Here is an 18,530-nt window from a genome sequence, read left to right as displayed (position 1 = left end):
CCATGGTTCAGTCGCATTATTTCCAGGAACTGAACTGCACACTTCTGTCCGGAATAGCTTTCCGGCGTCACATCTGGATCATCTCATCATCATCTTGCACCAAGCTGCGAGTACGGCGGCCAGGTCGCGTAATTCAGAGAATAGCTATTCCTACGATGTCTTTTCCGCGCATACTGGTGTGTACTTTGGTTCGTAGGTCGGGTTCCAGTCGTCCTTCCGTAATTCCCATCAATTTCCCTCTGCAATTGCTGCTGCATCTATTGGCGATTTTGTCGGGTGTAAGCACGCCGGCAGACATCTTAATATTCAATTGAGACCGGATTCAGTAGACGACCCATGGTTGACGCCAGCCAACATGAATTAACTTCGCTGCAGTGACGCATGCGAGACCCAGGGCATAGCAGCAAGTTGTAAAGACAATTAGACCCCAATACTCTCCATTGCAACGGCTGAGAATCTCGCCTGCAATTGGAATCCCGGTGAGAGTGCTAATCCAAAGTTCAGTCAGCCATCAAGGTGCCAGATGATAGAATAAGAGGCACGCATGGAGTATGGACTCACCCGAAGCTTACGATGGTATACGCCGTGGCGTAGTATCTTCCGTAATTTTCAATCTTGCAAAGTTGTCCAACGCAGACTGGCGTAAGACTGATATTGCTGCCACTGGCGAATCCAAATATCACGCAGTAAGCAATCATTAAAGGAACGTTGCCGCCAGCAGGAAGCCAGAGACACGCGTTGCACACGAGGCAGAGGGCCACAGTTACAATTAGTGTGTTGAAGCGACCAAGAAAATCTGCGATGAATCCTGGGATCGCTCTTCCTAAGACCGAGCCGACGTTAAGGAAAGCTACCATTTGGTATGACAGTTTTGTAGAGACCCCGTGGGCTAGAGCATATGAAGAGATATAGCTGATCGGAACAAAAAGGCCCCATTCAATGAAGAAGATGCCTGCTGTTGTGAAAGCGAACTTGGCATCTCGAAAAATCCGAAAATCGGGGAGGACGTTCTCCTTGGAAGCCGGCTTCTTAGGCAGACGTGACTTCACCAGCAGGCAGGATCCGATTAACAAGATTAAACAAATCAAGGCAATAACACGGGTTGCCCATGCCCAGCCGATCTTGGGGAAGAGAGTCTCCAGGACCAGTGGGAAGACTATTCCCCCAACAGAGCCTCCAGTAGCAGCAAGACCAGTTGCAACGCCGCGTTTCTCGTTGAAGAAATGTCCGACTGCGGATATCGCCGGCGTAAAAATGAGAGAGGCTCCCGTTCCTCCGGCAACTCCGATCACGAGCATGAAATGCCAGTATTTAGTGCAGAACCCTAGGGCAATCATCATCACCATGACTAAGACAGAGCCGGCAAGAACAAGAAATCGAGGCCCTTTCGCATCGAAGACCGGGCCGATCTGAACTCCACAAAAGAAGGTCAGGAACGAGTAAACGCCAAATATCCAGCCAACGTTGCCAGGGCTGTATTCTTTCAGCTGATGATCTTGAAGATACGCCTGAAATGTGCCAATGGTGTTGACGAGACCAAGGGACGCAAAAAGTCCCATGAAACTTCCAAATACCACCAACCATGCCTCCAAACCGCCTTCTGGATATGTGTTTCCCTCGGCATCGGTTGTGACCCGGCTCACGGGAATCCGATATTCCGAGGTATCTGAAGAGATACCATTGATGCACTGTCCATAGCCTCCTTCTTCGAGCGCTCTGTTTGTCTCGTGAGTCGAAGGCAGGCCACCTTGTGAACTATGCTGCGTCGATGACTCAAGCTTTCCTGCCTCGCCCACTAAAGGATTTTCAGCTGCGTGGGGCACGGCCGTTGACTGTTTCTCTGAATATGAGAGTGACGATGTTTCCTGAGAGACTGGCTGACTGTCCTTAGATGTGTGGTGATCTGTCTCGTCAACATTGGCGATGCCAGAGGTTTTGGTGTTTGTCAACATGTCAGTGTAGGTCTCAGGCCGAAGTGGACTACAGTTAACCTTGTCCTCCTTCCACTTTCTCCTCCTCTAGGATTTCACAGGCGCACTACGTTCCTTCTCGTTTTCGAGAGATTTGTGGACGAGAGGTGTATTTCGGTGCGGGAGAGCATAGAAGGAGATGTGCCGTCTATCGAGTTGGGATTCAGCAGTGGATGCAGGGATGCCTGATGGAAATACTCCCGACAAAAATCGAGACTGCAAAAGTTGGGGTCTGATCTGCTTAGCGCTCTAAGACCTATGCTCTAGCTTGGACTAAATCGTCAAGTGGAGGTTTCCGAAAACTCGCTCACTGGCGGGAAGTCTCCTATTGGCGAAAATTTTGTGGCTCCAGTTGGCCTCGATCATTTGGCCATAGCGAAGACCTGCATAGGAGAAGATGCTAGACGCAATCAGGAAGGTCAACTGAGAGCTTAGGAGCTTTGGCATGGCCGCATGAGTGGGTTGCTCACTGGCGTAGATAGGTGAATCACCATCCACATGGGATTCCTGATTTTGCTGACAGCTCAGCACAGGTGCAGGACTGATCAGTAGGGCAAAGCGATCCAACGAAGTCATAGATAGAATATTGGACATAGAAATTGCCGGTAAAGGGAGTAGATGAGACTACTATGTTGCAGTGATCGCTGGAATTCTGGTACTTCTGTGTTGTATCATTACTATGGACAGGCTGACTCTGTCGGAGACTGCCGAAAGTGGGACCTTCCTTGTTTAACTCCGTAGGGCTGTCGCATACCATCAGCAGCATGACGTCTCTCGAATAGTATTGATTTCTGATAAAGAGAGGACTTTTGGGTGGGGAGGGGAGGAAGAATAAAATAAATAACAATATGAACTTACTGCAGGTGGGAAAAAAATTTGGACTCGCGGGGAATCGAACCCCGGACCACCCCCATGCTAAGGGGGTATTATACCACTAAACCACAAGCCCAATAGATAACACTCAAGGAGTAACTAAGCTTTACGAGTTTTAGGAACGATAATATATGACAATTGCCCAATATGCTTCAGTATCTCATCCACTTAAGGACTTCATGGCAACTTGGTTACGCATTTTGTACTATCCAACATTTGCAGTAACTCATCTTGCATTGGCCAGATCCCCAACCGATGAGCCAGACAAAAGAATACCTAAATTTGCAGTAGTCCCAACGCATGGGCCGTATGACAGCCACGACCAATGCGCGAAGTGACGCCAACTATGTGAAGATTGGCTTTTGCCAGCTCGTCCAACATCCCAGTAGAAGTGAAAGATGGAGATGACACAGGTCCGAACATTCAGTTAGGCCATACAAGGTGGCAGATGTATGCTTCTGGCGTTGAAGCCGACTAGGGAGTCTCCTTGAATCACGAATTAAAAATTCCAATTTTCATGTATCAGTTGGGCTTGTGGTTTAGTGGTATAATACCCCCTTAGCATGGGGGTGGTCCGGGGTTCGATTCCCCGCGAGTCCATTTTTTGCTCTGGTTCAAACGCCCGAAGTCCCTGTCATCCTGTCATTAGTCGGTGTAGGTCTTCTTTTATGATACAAGCTCGACCAGAACAGCGCCGAGAACGGCCCCTCTGGAGCCGTCACCTCTCTTCAAGATTCCAACAGGCTTGGCCGGGTGCACGTACATCCCGCTCATCCTAGGAGTCAGACAACTTGGGTTTAGATAGTAAATGCTCACAGAGGCCGAGTATACCGGGCTAGTTTCTTGGTAGGTTACAGGGTTTCCAAGGATTGGTATGTCTGTTCTGTGGTCCTTCTTAGTGTCTTTTAAGCGATATATGTAAACACATGTCACATTAGACAAGTTTGGCTCTATATCCAGGGATCATGGCTTTAAAGTGAGACCTGTTTGATATCAATGGATCTCATTTTAAATATGGTACTAGCAGTGCTGTTGATGTGATTTATTCAAGCAGGTACTAATCAGATCAATGACCATCTTCTGCAAGTGGTCAGATCATGCATTTGCCCTGGTCTTTATCACCCGGTAGTGATCACCAATCAACCACTGTAGCCTGGAGAGAATCTCAGCAGGACAACAATACTGCAACTGTCGACAGATAGAGTATCTCGCATATCCTTTCAGTCTCCCACATCGGCTGTACCATAGGCGCATTCACCCGTACCGTAAAGTACAACATTCGTCTGGGTCATAGTCACCAATTACTGGTGGATTATAATTACATGCTGCTAATTCATCTTCATCCATCTCCTCTGGCACCCAGCCCCATTCATCATAAAACAAGTCCCGTTGACACGTCCCACAGATGAAGCATTCAAGTCCGACCGCAGTCCCTCATCCACAATCAGACATGTCTGTACCATCCTGATTCCGCATATTTTGGATCTCATGATAAGTGACCTGTCCTTACTGGCAGTAGGTGCTGCTAGATGACGGGTCTATGATTTAGCATTGTTCAGAGCTGCAGTTCTTGCGGGCTTAAGTCTTGAGAATAGAGATGTGCTTCGCACTATGAAGTATCAGTCGTCTACATGGTTTGAGGGATCGGAGGCTTGCCTAATGGCTACTTGCTTTACGGATAGCTGACAACTGCTCAGCGAGGCAGGGCAGCTGGTCGGTGCAGAGGCTAGAAATGCTCTCTCGGTAGTGATGGGTCCGTTTATCCAGACACGCAACAACTTCTTAATTGCAGCTTTATACCCCGGTCTTACGACGGTTGATCGCCGAGAGGATCCTGGGGATTATGTTACCAGTGACTTTCCATATAATGTACACGGCCCGTGGTAATGAGAAGGGTCCCAGCAGACGGGGAATGGGATGCTGTATAAACAATGGAGCATCCGAGATCTTCTCACTTATAACCGGGAACACGGTGTCAACGGACGTAGACGCTGAGAATCACGCTGGATTTACCTCGAATTTGAATAAATATATATATCTCATAGCCACTGGGTTGTTCAGTCTGCCGACACCCGATCCATGATGTATATCGGGGTCAAGCCTCATAATTCAATCCTGATCATGTGATAATATGCATCGAAACACCACAAGATCCAATACTATTGAACACACGCAAGCCTTCTGTTCTGAATTAGCCAAGGGGTTGGACCAAAATAATCAAACTTCCTGGATTGGTTGCTTGTAACGTTGATCCCTTAGGGGTATGGGTTACCATTGACCTGTCACGGTCAGTGCGGGACGGACATTGGGTCATGGGAAGGTTCCTCCATCCTGGATGCAACTCAATTAGTGTGGTCTAGCGGGCAATAATAATGCGGCAGGCTTGGAGGCCACATCAGTACCCTCAATCACTCTGGTCTGGTCCTATACTCAGACAGGAGCAAAAAAACTGGACTCGCGGGGAATCGAACCCCGGACCACCCCCATGCTAAGGGGGTATTATACCACTAAACCACAAGCCCATTTTGCTGACACCGGGAAATTTTTTTGGTCTTGTGAATCTGCACCAACACAGATCTAGCCTGGAGTGTTTGGTTCTTACTCTTAAGCATGAAAGTGCCACAGCAGGGCATAGCCTTCTGTAACCTAATATTGATGCTGCTGTTCAGGGTACTGACTGGGGCCAATCTTCGAGGAAAGTTTACATATACACAGTGTAGGGGTTTTGATCCCCGTGCGTGGTGGGTGGTGGATGACATTGTATTTATATTTTACCGACGCGGGCTAGTTCATACTATAGCAGTCAAATACTCGACCAACTAGAACAATGACGGGCATTGCAGACGGATATATCCCAGACGAAATGATGAACAGAGAATTATATAAGCCAGATGTATGAAGCTACATTGTGACCGCGAAGGATATCTAGATGCCAGATCAAAAGATGAGACAGTATGGAAGTACCTGCGACACTGGGAATAAGGTCAGGCAGGCTAGTGCATCGAAGATATATGGATTGTCGTGAATAGGTAGCCCTGGACAATACCAGTATCAGGTTCTCTTCAATGCTGGCTGCAATGGCGCAGGAATGGTGAAGATTCCACTAAAGGAATGGTTCATTGACATTTTCAATGCCTTGGATATCTCTCAGGAGCTGGTTTGTCATATATAGTCAAAAGTGGACAGAATTACCAACAAGTCGGGCTTGTGGTTTAGTGGTATAATACCCCTTAGCATGGGGGTGGTCCGGGGTTCGATTCCCCGTGAGTCCAACTTTTTTTGTTTTGCTCCTTCGTATTGTTGGGCCCACATCGGATGTGGCGGGCAAGGTGTATCTATGTCCACGCAGTGAAAGCATCTAATGGTAGTTGATGACTCCCGGCCATCTCGTCCTAAACAGGCAGGTGCTTATCAGAACCCGAATCAAACTTAAAAGAAGCAATCACTCAGTGGTTGGTTATTATTGCCATTTCCAAAGTACCACGGTAGAATATCTAATCGTCAAGCTTCGTATTAGCAGACGGAATTACGCCACACAGGTCATTCAATCATTTGCAGTGCAATCTACATAGTAATTTGTGTCTTATCGGAAAATCCCTGCCTACAGGGTTACATCGGCCCACGAAATAAATGAACTCGGTGATGAAGACCGGAGAGGCGGTCAGATTACTGTCTGAGCGATGAAAGTCTTTCCTATCTACCGGCTGTTGGGGTTGCTCAACATGAAGAAGTTGTTTATTGGCAGACTGTCTGTATTGATATAGCCATTATAGCAGAGCAAGAAAATGTGCATGCGGAGGAGTCCGAATGCAAGGTATCGGGTACCTAGACAATCCTAGATGTCACGGGATCCTCCGCCCGAGAAAGCTTAGCCTCCCAAGTAAGCTCAACACTAGGTATTCTCTCCAAGTCTCCAAGAAATTGATGACGCTCTCTCTTGCTTATGCAGATCGTCCCCAAAACAGGATCCATCTCCGTCGGAGGGTTCAGCAACACGAGCTCATTATTCAAACTATTGTCGATAGACTAGATAGCTATCACCATCGCCGTCATTACTATTACCCTCACCCAATTGATAAGGGACGAAACAGGAAAAGCGATTCATGATGAGGAGGTTGCTCTCCAGTGGGCCCGCAGCTGGCTGGATCAAAAGCACCCCAGCGAATCCATCGGCTTATCTATTTAGGTGCATATCAGGACCTGATCCAGTGCTATCCCGGTACTAGTCCAGTGGCTGCTTTGGGATCCTATGATTATCAAATAGATAGGTGTTAGTCATGAATCATGCTTTCCAAGCGAGGTCCGTATCTTCCGAGATGCGTCTCCACAGGCTGAGCTTGGACGCATTCAAGCTCTTCCCCGACGGCAAGCGTTGGCTTCCCCCTCTTCTGCAAATGAACAAAGACCGTGATTGGTTACCTATCAAGTCTTGAATATGATTGTTGGTTGATAATCGCGCATCCATGTCTTAACGTTCCAACCCCGTCGGCCTACACGCATTCTCACCAATCCGAGAGAGGGTTCCCTGTTGAAGCCTGGATCTGCAGCATTCGATTGTTCTCTGAACTTTCCATGTCTCCCGTCTTCCTGGCGATAGGCTAAAAGCACCTTGTGTTTCCCCGCTGTCGAAATAGCGTGGCAGACATGGCTATCGTCACATAAATGCAACCCAGTCCTCCTCGGTGAAATTGGGACTGATCTTCATCCGTACCTGCAAGCCTCAGTTTCCCTTCTTTGTTTTCCCCTTTGCTTTACCCAGTCGAGATGTTTTTCGGTTCGGTGGCTTCGACAGCCCTCCTGGCTCTCTCTCTGTGCGTGGACAGTGCGTCTTCTGCAAAACATGGACGGTTTGGTCAGAAGGCTCGTGACTCGTTGACCAAACGAAGCTCGTCATCGCTGGTTACCCATGAGCCAGAGACCCGCTCAAGCCACAAGGACTTCCGGTACCTGAATAAGGACACGAAGAGTATGTATTTTCTATTACCTGCCTCCGGAATTGATCACCATCTGATCTAAATACTGCCGCAGCCTACCTCGTGAAGAGTCTGCCCGATGTGAAGTTCGACATTGGGGAGATGTACTCCGGCTCAGTCCCTATCGACAAGGGCAACAAATCTAGAGAACTTTTCTTCATCTTCCAGCCCACCGTCGGTGAACCTGTGGATGAAGTTACCATCTGGCTCAACGGAGGGCCAGGCTGCAGCTCCTTGGAAGGATTCTTCCAGGAGAACGGCCGATTCACCTGGCAGCCGGGAACATTAGCCCCCGTGGAGAATCCTTACTCATGGGTCAACCTGACCAACATGCTGTGGTATGTCTTGTCTTTCTACGCCGTTGTTCAAGAGATTACCAGTGCGGTTTCTGATGCGCCTCGACTGTGACAGGGTCGATCAGCCTGTCGGCACGGGCTTCGCCACCGGCAAGCCGACTGCAACGTCGCAGGAGGAGACCGCGGAAGACTTTATCAAGTTCTTCAAGAACTTTCAGGAAATTTTCGGTATCAAGAACTATAAGATCTATGTCACCGGAGAGAGTTATGCGGGCCGCTATGTTCCTTATATTTCTGCCGCAATGCTGGACCAGAATGACACAGAATATTATGATCTGAAAGGTGAGCTTTATCTCAGCAGGTATTGCTGCCCACACACTGACCATATTTGCTAACACAGGAGCCCTCGTTTATGATCCATGCATCGGCCAGTTCGACTATGTGCAAGAAGAAGTGCCTGCAGTGCCCTTCGTTCAGCAGAACGCCAACCTGTTCAACTTCAATGCAAGCTTCATGGGCGAGCTGGAAAGGCTCCACAAGTCCTGTGGCTACCAGGATTTCATCGATGAATACCTAGTGTTCCCTCCCTCAGGTGTCCAGCCTCCCAAGATGTTCAACTACACGAGCGATGCAGAGTGTGACGTTTTTGATATGATCAACACCGCCGCCATGGCCGTCAACCCCTGCTTCGACATCTACGAGATCAACCTGATGTGCCCTCTCGCATGGGATGTTCTTGCCTTCCCTACCGAACTCGTCTACCAGCCCGCCCGCGCCACGGTCTACTTTGATCGTGAAGACGTCAAGCGTGCCTTGCACGCTCCAAGCATCAAGTGGGCCGAGTGCGCGGACGAGGCCGTCTTTGTGGGTGGCTCTGGTGGCCCCGAGCAAGAGGGTGACTTCTCCGCCAACCCCATCGAGCATGTCCTCCCGCAGGTGATTGAGGCTACAAACCGTGTGCTGGTCAGCAACGGTGACTATGACATGATCATTCTGACCAACGGTACCTTGCTCTCGATCCAGAACATGACCTGGCATGGCCAGCTGGGCTTCCAGTCGGCCCCAGTACCCCAATCACGATCACTCTGCCCGACTTGCAGTACGCTGACGTCTACGCTGAGAACAAAATGACTGGAGTGGACGGTGCTCAGGGTGTCATGGGTGTCCAGCACTATGAGCGCGGATTGATGTGGGCGGAGACCTACCAGAGCGGGCACATGCAGCCCCAGTACCAGCCACGGGTGACGTACCGTCACCTGCAGTGGTTGCTGGGCCACATTGAGTCTCTGTGATTGCTGTATATATGCGTTGTATGATGAAGAATACATAAGGGAGATGAGGCTTCGACTATTTTGGCGATGTAAATAGCAGTGATTGTTCGAAAATGCTACGCTATACTCTGAGAGGAAAATCTACCCTGAGATCTGAATTGTTTCTAGGAATACGTTCCCTGATTGGGTTTTAAACCAGTTTAGCTTTCCACTCGATGGCCGATATCAAATTTTTACCCGTCTGGGTAATGTATCTCGATTGATAGGGGTGCCTCAATAATGTAGCCGCTGGCCGTTCCTCCCTTCAAGAGAGTGAGTGAGACTACTTGCCAAGGAAAAGTATTCTTTCGCTGTAGAGAACAATCTACGGTACATGGTAGGACCAAGACCACTCCCTGCGGTCAGGCCGTGCAATGCAGACATCTATATCTGCGAAGATGAAATGGAGAAAAGTATGCGCCACCATCCACGTCCTTCCTCCATTGTCCACAGATGTGATCATGATTAATGGATGAGGCCAACTCCTACAAAGCTTCAAAGCAGAAAGTCAATGAGATATGTGCACCTTCTAAGTACGGTGTGTATGCATGACTCGTGAGATACGCTAGCCGAGGTAGACTTGCAGTAGGCTTGAAAACAAACCGCCCGCATATCATTTGCTGAATACGGGATCCCCAGTCGTGTGGTAGATCCTTTCTACCTACGCAAGGAGCCTATTCAGGAAACAAGATTCGTGATCCCAAACCCTCTACTCCGTAGGTTGAGCCTAGTGTTTCGTGCTGATGGACTACCTCACGCGATTCATTAGGAGGGAGTCTCAGTATTTGTAGAGACCAGTCGTATTTGTTTATTCCGCAGAACGGAGTACTCCGAAGCCTTGCTAGTCAGATAGTGACTGGAGAATTACAGTTTACTAAAGAGAAGACAGCTGAAAGCAAAAGTAAGACACCGTCGCACCTTGCACTCGAGACCGACAGTCTCGGGTCCCTGGGAAGAAGGAAAAAAAAAAAAAAGAGCGAAAAAAGAGACAAGAGGAAGAGCTGATTGGTAGTAGCAGGACAAGGTGATATTGGCGATTTGGATGCTAGTAAGATGGTTGCGGCAAAGAATGAATTGATTTGCATTTGCCCCAGCAGCCGCCAAGCTCCTAGAGACGATCGATACCGCATACGGGCAGAATTTCCTTGGACGCTACCTTGGTCCATCGAACCATCGACATCGGCTACAGGGATGCGTATTGTTGGGAATATGAACGACATTAGCGCTGCAGCTTTAACTTCAAGTCATTCGAAATCTTGATAACCATTTCAGTTACATTGAAGGAATGATAAAGTCCAGATACCATCTTACCTATCACCGTATCCCCGTTGTATCGTAAGTGAGTAAAGGTCGGTTAGGGAGTACGCTACTGTCTGCGGTTTTGGTAAGGTACCGTACCGATTTCCTACCGTCCCATAGAGTGGGGATGCGGCAGACCTTGTCCTAGGCGGGATTAGCGCGGAAAAGAGAGTTGCCAATGACGTAGATTATCTACATACATTTTAGCACGTGGACTTCAACAATCAGTAAGGTATGAAGACTTTCTGCGCGATCCATGGCCGTGGGTTAACCCAACACTTTGAACTCTGGCTCAGACGGAACAGGTCGTTCCTGGTGGCAAGGTCGGTATAGGATGGCAAAAAGGGAAGACAAAAGAATGCAGAAAGTAAAGAACAATAAGAACAAGGCACAAAACTGCCAACAACAAAGTACTGCAAATTTTTTTTTTTTTCAAAGTGGACTAACTGGTGGGGGCGGTCAGAGCTGGTTACTTTGATATCAACAATGTACCCCGCGGCCTTGAGGCAGTGCCAATGCTGATAGGACCGGCTTTATACGCTCACTATATTTCTCCTCGGGTAAATGAGCACTCGACGGCTCGGGATCGGGAAAGGGGAACTTTCGTGACACCCATTTTTCTTCCTTGCTTGACTTGCAGTCGTCCTGACGAATACATTTCTGTATGTTCTGTTATCCAACCCTGCAGGAGAAGATGATATGCGTGCTTACCAGACTACTCCAACTAGATAGTTACTGGGATGTAGTTTTGGGGGTTCAGGAAGTTGTTACTTGTTTGTGCAAGGTTGGCACTTGACAGGGTAGTCGACACCAAGTGGGGCCAGACTAGTCTACTAAAGGATTAGTTGAAACTTGCAGTCAGCAACCCGAGGCAAGCCACTCCTTTTGCCCAGACCGTCGACGCCACCGCTTTCTACACCGGTTAAGGAAAAGTAAAAAGAACCCGCCGCCCCACTCCATCACTAAAACGCAGCCACTGAGAGCTTGGACACCATCGCTTTTGGCTGGTGCGTTATACTTACAGTATCTTACCTACAGGACCTGGGTAAGGAGACATATTTCAGTTTAATCCAGAGTGTGGACATACTCCGAGTATAGATGCAGCTATCTAACTTGGTCGGGTTGAATTTTCTCTTCCAAGTTAGGATGGAATAGTCTCAGGGTAAGTAGTACGCTCCCGAAACACACTTCTTGTATGCTTATCTCTTGAGACGAAGAGGGAGGCTCCTTGGCCATGGTACGATGTATGATACTTGTAGGTAATAATACGAGATTAAACCACAGTAGGTAATGACCCATCAGCCCCATAGTAGATGCATGTACCTAAGGGAGATAGCCTCCCGTTTGTCTGTTACAACCTACCAGAGCACTGCTTTGCGAAACACTCAATCAAAATGCATCCTGCTCATTATTATGGTTGCATTTCCTTTCTTCTCATTGGGCTGTTGGATGCGGGTCCATCGGTTTTATCCCCTTGAGGCTTTGTTTCCCGGACTGTCCTGGATTGTCCGATTTACCAGCAGACATCCTCTTGGCTCTGGTTGCCTCCATTGGAGTCCCTGTATATAGATGCGGTTGCCCACCAATTCCAGACGACGTTGTTTTCTCTCTCTCTCCAACTTCTGCAGTCTTCTTCCCTGCTTTCGCCCTCCCCTCATTCCTCTACCTTGTCAGGAGCAATCAAGGTGATAGCTGATTCTTTGCAGCTTCTCTCGGTTGACTCTTACCCAGCTCACTTATCGACCCGACATTTCCTTACGACTGTGGTTGTGTTACATTCACAAGCTGTTAAATCCCACTCTGTTGGACGGTCTTCTCTAAGATTGTCGAGTCTCAGTTCTACTCTTGGTTTATATATCACTCCTCACACCCTACTGTCAATTCTTACGCCTGTGACGAACAGCATATTGGCCTTTCAGCTGTACGGCGTAGGAGCAGCAGCGACAGCAGCAACAACAGCAACAACCCCCGAAATCTCGCCCATACGCCCTCAGCGCCGTTTTCGGTCGAGAATCACGTATCATTGTCCCTTGCAACAGGCCTCTGAGGATTTACTGCCGAAGTAGAGCCCGTGGACGAATATCCTCGTGTTCGACAGCCATTGCGACTCTTCCTGGCCCTGAGCGACAAACCGCTGATTCCACCCTTATTGACCTTGCCCGTCTACCCAACAGAATCGTGATCGGCCGCTTTTCCCAATTGCGCCAATAACGAAAGTCAAAGAGACAGTAGATCTAGGTCTGAGTGACGGAAATTCGACCTCAAACCGGACCATTCCCTGCACACGCCAATTCCAATCGTCCCATAGTAGCATCGCCAGACCCATCCGCCATCATGCCATTTTTCAACCCGTTCCGGAAACACGATCAAACAACCTTCCATGGTGTCGTCATTCCTCTTAGCAGTGCCCCATCGCATGCGCGCCCAGAAAGCCCAGTCCTGGAAACGAAGGGAAATGCAAATGTGAAACCTGATGATTCTAGCTTGGACAAGGCTCCTTCGCAGGAGAACGGCTCTGCCGCTTCCATCCCCGAGCGCAGCCATCTGACTATTGAATCTCTCCGCGCTGAGATCGAGTCTGATGTTGCTGCTTCGGGGCATGATTCCGCTTATGACCGTATGTTCTTGTTCGCGACTATTGAGACTTGGATGCCTTCTGTTTTTCCAGTTTCTCGGCCCGTATCTTCAGACCGAGTCCACTTTTTCTGGTCCAGGAATGTTCGATCTAATGTTGGCGTGTTCTAGGCAAATCAAAGGTCATTAACCGAGCAATCCAGGATATCGGCATGGGTCGGTATCAATGGGAATTGTTCTGTCTTTGTGGGTTCGGTTGGTTGGCAGACAAGTAAGTTAGATGCTCTCTCTTCTTGGTTTGACCGTTCGTCGCTAATTGGTCTCGCAGCCTTTGGCTACAGGTAAGAACATTATCAACGCGGTGTATAAAAACCCAGACACTAATCAGATCAGGGAGTTGCCCTTACATTAACACCGGTCGCCTCTGAATTCGGCATTTCTTCCACTCAGGTTCGTTTCACGACCTGCGCCTTGTTCGTAGGGCTTTGCCTGGGTGCATCCTTCTGGGGTATCGCATCAGATATCATTGGACGTCGACCGGCCTTCAACCTGACCCTCTTTATTTGTGGTGCTTTTGGTTTGGCCGCCGGTGGTAGTCCCACATGGATTGGGTATGTTCATTCGATTACTTTCTGTCCGCAGTCGGAGTCGGGAGCTTGCGGCTAATATACCTCGAATCTAGGGTCTGTGCTTTGTTCGCCTGCCTGGGCCTCGGTGTCGGCGGTAATCTGCCTGTTGATGGAGCTCTTTTCTTGGAATTCCTGCCTTTTGCTTCCGGAAATCTCTTGACCATGCTGAGTGTATGGTGGCCTGTTGGTCAGCTTATCGCTAGGTTGGTGCTGCCCAAACACGTCGAGCTATATGTGTATTCAAATCATCTAACAACCCGCTAGTCTTATTGCCTGGGGCTTCATTCCCACTTATAGCTGCGCGGATGACCTGCCCTCCTGCAACGCAGTCGGTGACGGAGTCGCCTGCTGCGGAAAGGACAACAATATGGGCTGGAGATACTTCGTGCTCACTATGGGCTCCTTGACTTTTGTCATGTTCATCTGCCGCTTCTTCCTGTTCCATCTCTATGAGTCCCCCAAGTTCTTGCTCGCCCGTGGTCGCCAGGATGAAGCCGTTGCTGCAGTCCACGGGATTGCCTACAAGAACAAGGCCCAGACCTGGCTCACCGTGGACATTCTCAATGAGATTGGCGGTTACCCCGACGAGCACGTCCCCCAATCGCTCAGCAACAAGGAAATCCTCGAGAGATACCTGTCCAAGTTCTCTCTGCAGCGCGTCCGCCCTCTGTTCGCGACCAAGAAACTCGGCTTCACCAGTATGACACACCCGTTGCTCTCCCGAGTTTACATAGACCCATGGCTAACATGTCTCTCCAACAGCGGTCATCCTCTGGTTCTGCTGGACCACCATCGGAATGGGCTACCCCCTCTTCAACGCCTTCCTGCCCCAGTACATCAAGAATGCCGGCGGCTCCACCGAGGCCTCCACCTACATCACCTACCGCAACTACGCCATCACCTCCATCGTCGGCGTGCCAGGCTCCATCCTGGCCTGCTACACCGTCGACATCAAGTACATCGGCCGCAAAGGCACAATGGTCATCTCGACCCTCATCACCGGCGTCCTCCTCTTCTGCTTCACCGCCTCCACCAACTCCAACGTCCAGCTCGTCTGCAGCTGCCTCGAGGCCTTCTTCCAGAACATCATGTACGGCGTCCTCTACGCCTACACCCCCGAGGTCTTCCCCGCCCCCAGCCGCGGCACGGGAACGGGTATCTCGAGCTGTCTGAACCGCATTGCTGGACTGTGTGCGCCCCTCGTCGCCATCTACGGCGGGGGCTCGAACCCCAATTCCCCCATCTACGCCGCTGGTGGACTCATCCTTGCGTCCTTTGTCGCCATGTGCTGTCTTCCTATCGAGACGATGGGGAAGCAATCGCTGTAACCCTAGCGGTTTCTTTCTCTCTCTCTCTCTCTCTTCTCCCCCTGTGGAGTGTGATATGATACCCTAACCAGAACATGGGTTTGAAAATCTTGGATATGAAAATCCGACATATTCGAAGCATGAAAACCGGAAAAAGGAAAAAAAAAAAAAAAGCCTACATCCGCTCTGGCTTCTCCAGGTGGTGTACGCAATACTTCCATGATGATGATATGCTTGATGAGGTGGGCTTGGATATGTATACCCTACTGTTTTGTTTATTTCGACGAGCTTCCTTCTCCGTTGGTGAAAGTGCCTCGTCTCTCTGCATTTAGCGGATGCGTGTTCAATGTATGTATCACCAAGTGATAAATATGAAATAAAAATGTGGATATATTCATGACTTGTGTTGCCGTCAGATGAATGTTGTAACCAGCATTATTTCGTTCGGGTATATCTCTATGTCTTTACATTCTACTTCTGTACACTTGGGTGGAACGGGCAGCTACAAAGCAATCAGGTAAGCACGCAAGCCCATATCCATCGGGTCAAGATGGGTAGGGGAAGTGATCGCAATAAACCGGGGTCAACCCAGTTAGCCATGAGATATTTGTTATCATAATCCCATGATTCTCCTATGCATGAAAGAAATAAAAAAAAAAAGCAAAAGAACAGCCAGCCAGCGGACGGTACATGTATGCTCCGGTCCAACGCAAACAGAACAAACAGAGGTGACTATCATAAATCCATAACAGATGCAAAGTCATGACCCGGGCGCAAACCGTAAGCCAGAGCGATATGTAAACTATGTGGAACCAATTACTCCCATCGTAACGTACATGTCGGACACATCGTAACGGTGAGAAGGTATTAGACGGGATTCAATTGAAGAGGAAAAGGGAGAGAAGAAACAAAAGCAAACGGAAGACGGCTTAGACGACAGGTTGACCCTGTTGCCGTCTGCCTCTCTTTTCTAACAAAGTCGCATTGCTGAGGCTTAGCTCGAAGGGTTGCCGCGAGTGCCGGTTGATACTCTGCTTTGCGGCTGCCGCGACGTTCGCACTATGGGTGCCATAGCCCTGCTGTCGAGACTGAGGCGCCTGTCTAGCTTGAGCAGCGTGACTGGGGGCTCCCAAGTTCGTTGACCGTAATTTGGCTTCCATAGCTGCAACATCTCCCGCGTGCTGAGAGGCTTTGGGGATCTTCGCCGGAGGGTAGGCGTCGTTCTGGACGCGTTGTAATGTGATGTCATCCTCTTCGTCGTCGTAGCCCTCGTTCAGGGGGTTAAGAGCCGACTGGAACCCGGTGGTCGGATTGGCACCCCGATATCCTTGTCGGAAATTCTTGCGCCGTTTACCTTCCTCTTCTTGCCGATGTACCGCGTAGCCGACATCGAACACCTCACGCAGGTTGATCGCGCCAGGGGACCGGAAATCCAGGGGGCGATCTAAACCGGCGGAAGCTGGACCCAGTAACCGGGCACTTACAGGTGCGTAGGGTGCCTGATCGGCTGCTTGAGCATCCAGGGGCTGTTGCTTGGTTTGACGACTAGCGAGTGGTGTGGCAAGAGGGGGCGCATCATCAGCTGCTTCGGTCGCTTCATCGGTCTGACGGATCCACGGATGAGCAAGGAACTCTTTGATACTATACCGCTTCTCGGGGTCGACGGTCAGAAGATGCGAGATGAGATCCTGAGCCGATTTGGAGATGTCATCCCACCATGGCGACAAGAAGGTGTACTGGCCCCGCGCAACCTTCTCGGTGAGAACCTGGATGCTTTCGTCGTAGAACGGAGGAAAACCACATAGGAGAGTGTAGAGCACACAGCCAAGGGCCCACATGTCGACGCTCTTCGAATACCGTTCGTCCTTGACGATCTCGGGCGCCGTGTAGCCGACGGTGCCACAAGGGGTCATAGTCTGGCTATCCCAGATGACTTTGGACAAACCAAAGTCGGCAATTTTGATCGTGCCTATCCCACCCGATCCAACGCCGGGAATGAATTCGCCTTCATCCACCTTCTCCTCATCTCCAGGCTGGACAGGCCTTGGGTTCTTACTCGGCACGAAGGGTATGGGGTAGAACAAGAGGTTTTCTGGCTTGATATCACTAGGAGAACAACATGATCAGTTACTAGTTGTCACCAGAAAAAGGTCACAGTTTATCACAGTTTGATGAAACGTACCGGTGAACAACACCTGAAGTCTCATGGAGATACTCGATGGCTTTGGCGACCTGGACGATAACGTGACGGCTGAGGTCTTCACTGAAATAGGTCAAGCGCACAATCTGATGGAACAGCTCGCCCCCTGGACACAGTTCCAGAACGATATAATAGTACTGGCGCGACTCGGAGAATTCGATCAGTTTGACAATATTGGGGTGATCGAGCTGTCGCATGATCTGAACCTCTTTCAAGATGTTCGCGCGCTACAACAAATATTAGCATATTCCACAAACCGATCGTTCCGAGGTTGTGAGATCAAAGGAAGGAAGGAAGGAAGGTGTAAAGGGAAGAGGGGCCATGGCAAGGAAAAGGAAAGGTGCTGTGAGTAGGATTTGAGGAAGAGATAGGAATATGATGTGTGGATTGCGCACCTCCGCGGCTTTTGGCTTCTTCCTGAAATCCGGATGAAGATGGGCGTCGTGCTAAGAGAAAAAGAGAGATTGGCGGAATGTCTTTTTGAATAGAGCGATGGACCATAGAGCAAGGCGCAAACTCAAGAAACAACGAATAACGGAAAAAGCCAAAAAGCAAACCACACGCTAGAACAAAAAGAAAAAAGTTTCAGGGCCGACTCCCTACCTGATGGCTGTTCATTTCGAATTTCCGCACAACTTTGATGGCAACCTCATCAAACTCGCCCGTGGTATCCTTTGCACGGTAAACGTTGCTAAAGGCACCGTCTCCCATCTTCTCCAGTAGGATGTATCGCTCGAGACCGGGATATTTAGGCATTTTTGACCTGCTACTCCGTTCCTCTGCGACAATCTGTTCGATCTCGGCAGTTCTGGCTTGCTTGTTTTCGGGAGTCTTTTGAGGTTGAGAGTGCGGAGATTCTGATTGTTGCTGATGAGTGTGCGCATGGCCCATTTTGCTATCGATAGCATCCAGATTTCCAGCAGCAGGAGGATATGAGCCCTGTGGTTGACGTTGTTGTTCTGCGTGAACAGGGGAAACGTCGGTGGTGGGTTCGGCGTGGGGAGTGACAAGGCGAGCCTGCTTGCCATGACGTATGAAATTTTTGAGATTCTGAATGGTGCTCATGGTGGCGGATGGGAGTTGCAAGAGTGCAACAATG

The 18,530-nt window shown here is 49.5% G+C and overlaps 4 protein-coding genes and 4 non-coding genes across 8 annotated transcripts; 4 read left to right on the top strand and 4 right to left on the bottom strand.

Annotated features, from left to right (window-relative positions):
* Positions 1–150: 150 nt before the first annotated feature.
* P174DRAFT_10874 (MCT family MFS transporter) lies at positions 151–2,181 on the bottom strand. The gene is made up of 2 exons (XM_024821007.1): positions 562–2,181; positions 151–488 (listed from the first exon to the last, which is right to left on the bottom strand). Exons 1-2 carry the CDS (start codon positions 1,950–1,952, stop codon positions 323–325), a joined length of 1,557 nt encoding a protein of 518 aa, XP_024686868.1. The 5' UTR covers positions 1,953–2,181; the 3' UTR covers positions 151–322.
* Positions 2,182–2,847: 666 nt separating this feature from the next.
* P174DRAFT_t3 lies at positions 2,848–2,919 on the bottom strand. Its single transcript has one exon. It is a non-coding gene; the product is annotated as a tRNA-Ala (tRNA).
* A 452-nt stretch (positions 2,920–3,371) lies between these two features.
* On the top strand, positions 3,372–3,443 carry P174DRAFT_t21. The gene has a single exon. It is a non-coding gene; the product is annotated as a tRNA-Ala (tRNA).
* Positions 3,444–5,293: 1,850 nt separating this feature from the next.
* Positions 5,294–5,365, bottom strand: P174DRAFT_t2. Its single transcript has one exon. It is a non-coding gene; the product is annotated as a tRNA-Ala (tRNA).
* Positions 5,366–6,044: 679 nt separating this feature from the next.
* P174DRAFT_t22 lies at positions 6,045–6,115 on the top strand. The gene has a single exon. It is a non-coding gene; the product is annotated as a tRNA-Ala (tRNA).
* A 1,255-nt stretch (positions 6,116–7,370) lies between these two features.
* sxa2 (putative pheromone processing carboxypeptidase (Sxa2)) lies at positions 7,371–9,404 on the top strand (the record flags this gene model as incomplete). Its single annotated transcript, XM_024831470.1, has 5 exons — positions 7,371–7,809; positions 7,872–8,154; positions 8,228–8,454; positions 8,513–9,177; positions 9,213–9,404. Exons 1-5 carry the CDS (start codon positions 7,608–7,610, stop codon positions 9,402–9,404), a joined length of 1,569 nt encoding a protein of 522 aa, XP_024686867.1. The 5' UTR covers positions 7,371–7,607.
* Positions 9,405–13,055: 3,651 nt separating this feature from the next.
* Positions 13,056–15,350, top strand: P174DRAFT_499964 (putative sugar transporter; the record flags this gene model as incomplete). The annotated part of the gene is made up of 7 exons (XM_024830940.1): positions 13,056–13,338; positions 13,467–13,566; positions 13,624–13,636; positions 13,689–13,906; positions 13,978–14,127; positions 14,189–14,622; positions 14,687–15,350. 7 exons carry the CDS (start codon positions 13,056–13,058, stop codon positions 15,250–15,252), a joined length of 1,764 nt encoding a protein of 587 aa, XP_024686866.1. The 3' UTR covers positions 15,253–15,350.
* Positions 15,351–16,160: 810 nt separating this feature from the next.
* Positions 16,161–18,496, bottom strand: P174DRAFT_360886 (serine/threonine-protein kinase; the record flags this gene model as incomplete). The annotated part of the gene is made up of 4 exons (XM_024821748.1): positions 16,161–17,337; positions 17,414–17,658; positions 17,827–17,877; positions 18,035–18,496. 4 exons carry the CDS (start codon positions 18,494–18,496, stop codon positions 16,161–16,163), a joined length of 1,935 nt encoding a protein of 644 aa, XP_024686865.1.
* Between the last annotated feature and the right edge of the window lie 34 nt (positions 18,497–18,530).

The sequence above is a fragment of the Aspergillus novofumigatus genome (assembly GCF_002847465.1).
Source record: "Aspergillus novofumigatus IBT 16806 chromosome Unknown P174scaffold_1, whole genome shotgun sequence".
NCBI classification, from domain to species: Eukaryota; Fungi; Ascomycota; class Eurotiomycetes; order Eurotiales; family Aspergillaceae; genus Aspergillus; species Aspergillus novofumigatus.
This window is presented reverse-complemented; position numbering and strand designations above follow the sequence as displayed.

Excerpts from the sequence above, each read along its gene's own strand:
- P174DRAFT_10874 (XM_024821007.1), bottom strand. The coding sequence starts at position 1,952 with ATGTTGACAAACACCAAAACCTCTGGCATCGCCAATGTTGACGAGACA. Across the intron at positions 489-561 it reads TATACCATCGTAAGCTTCGG|CACTCTCACCGGGATTCCAA; the intron begins GTGAGTCCATAC and ends ACTTTGGATTAG.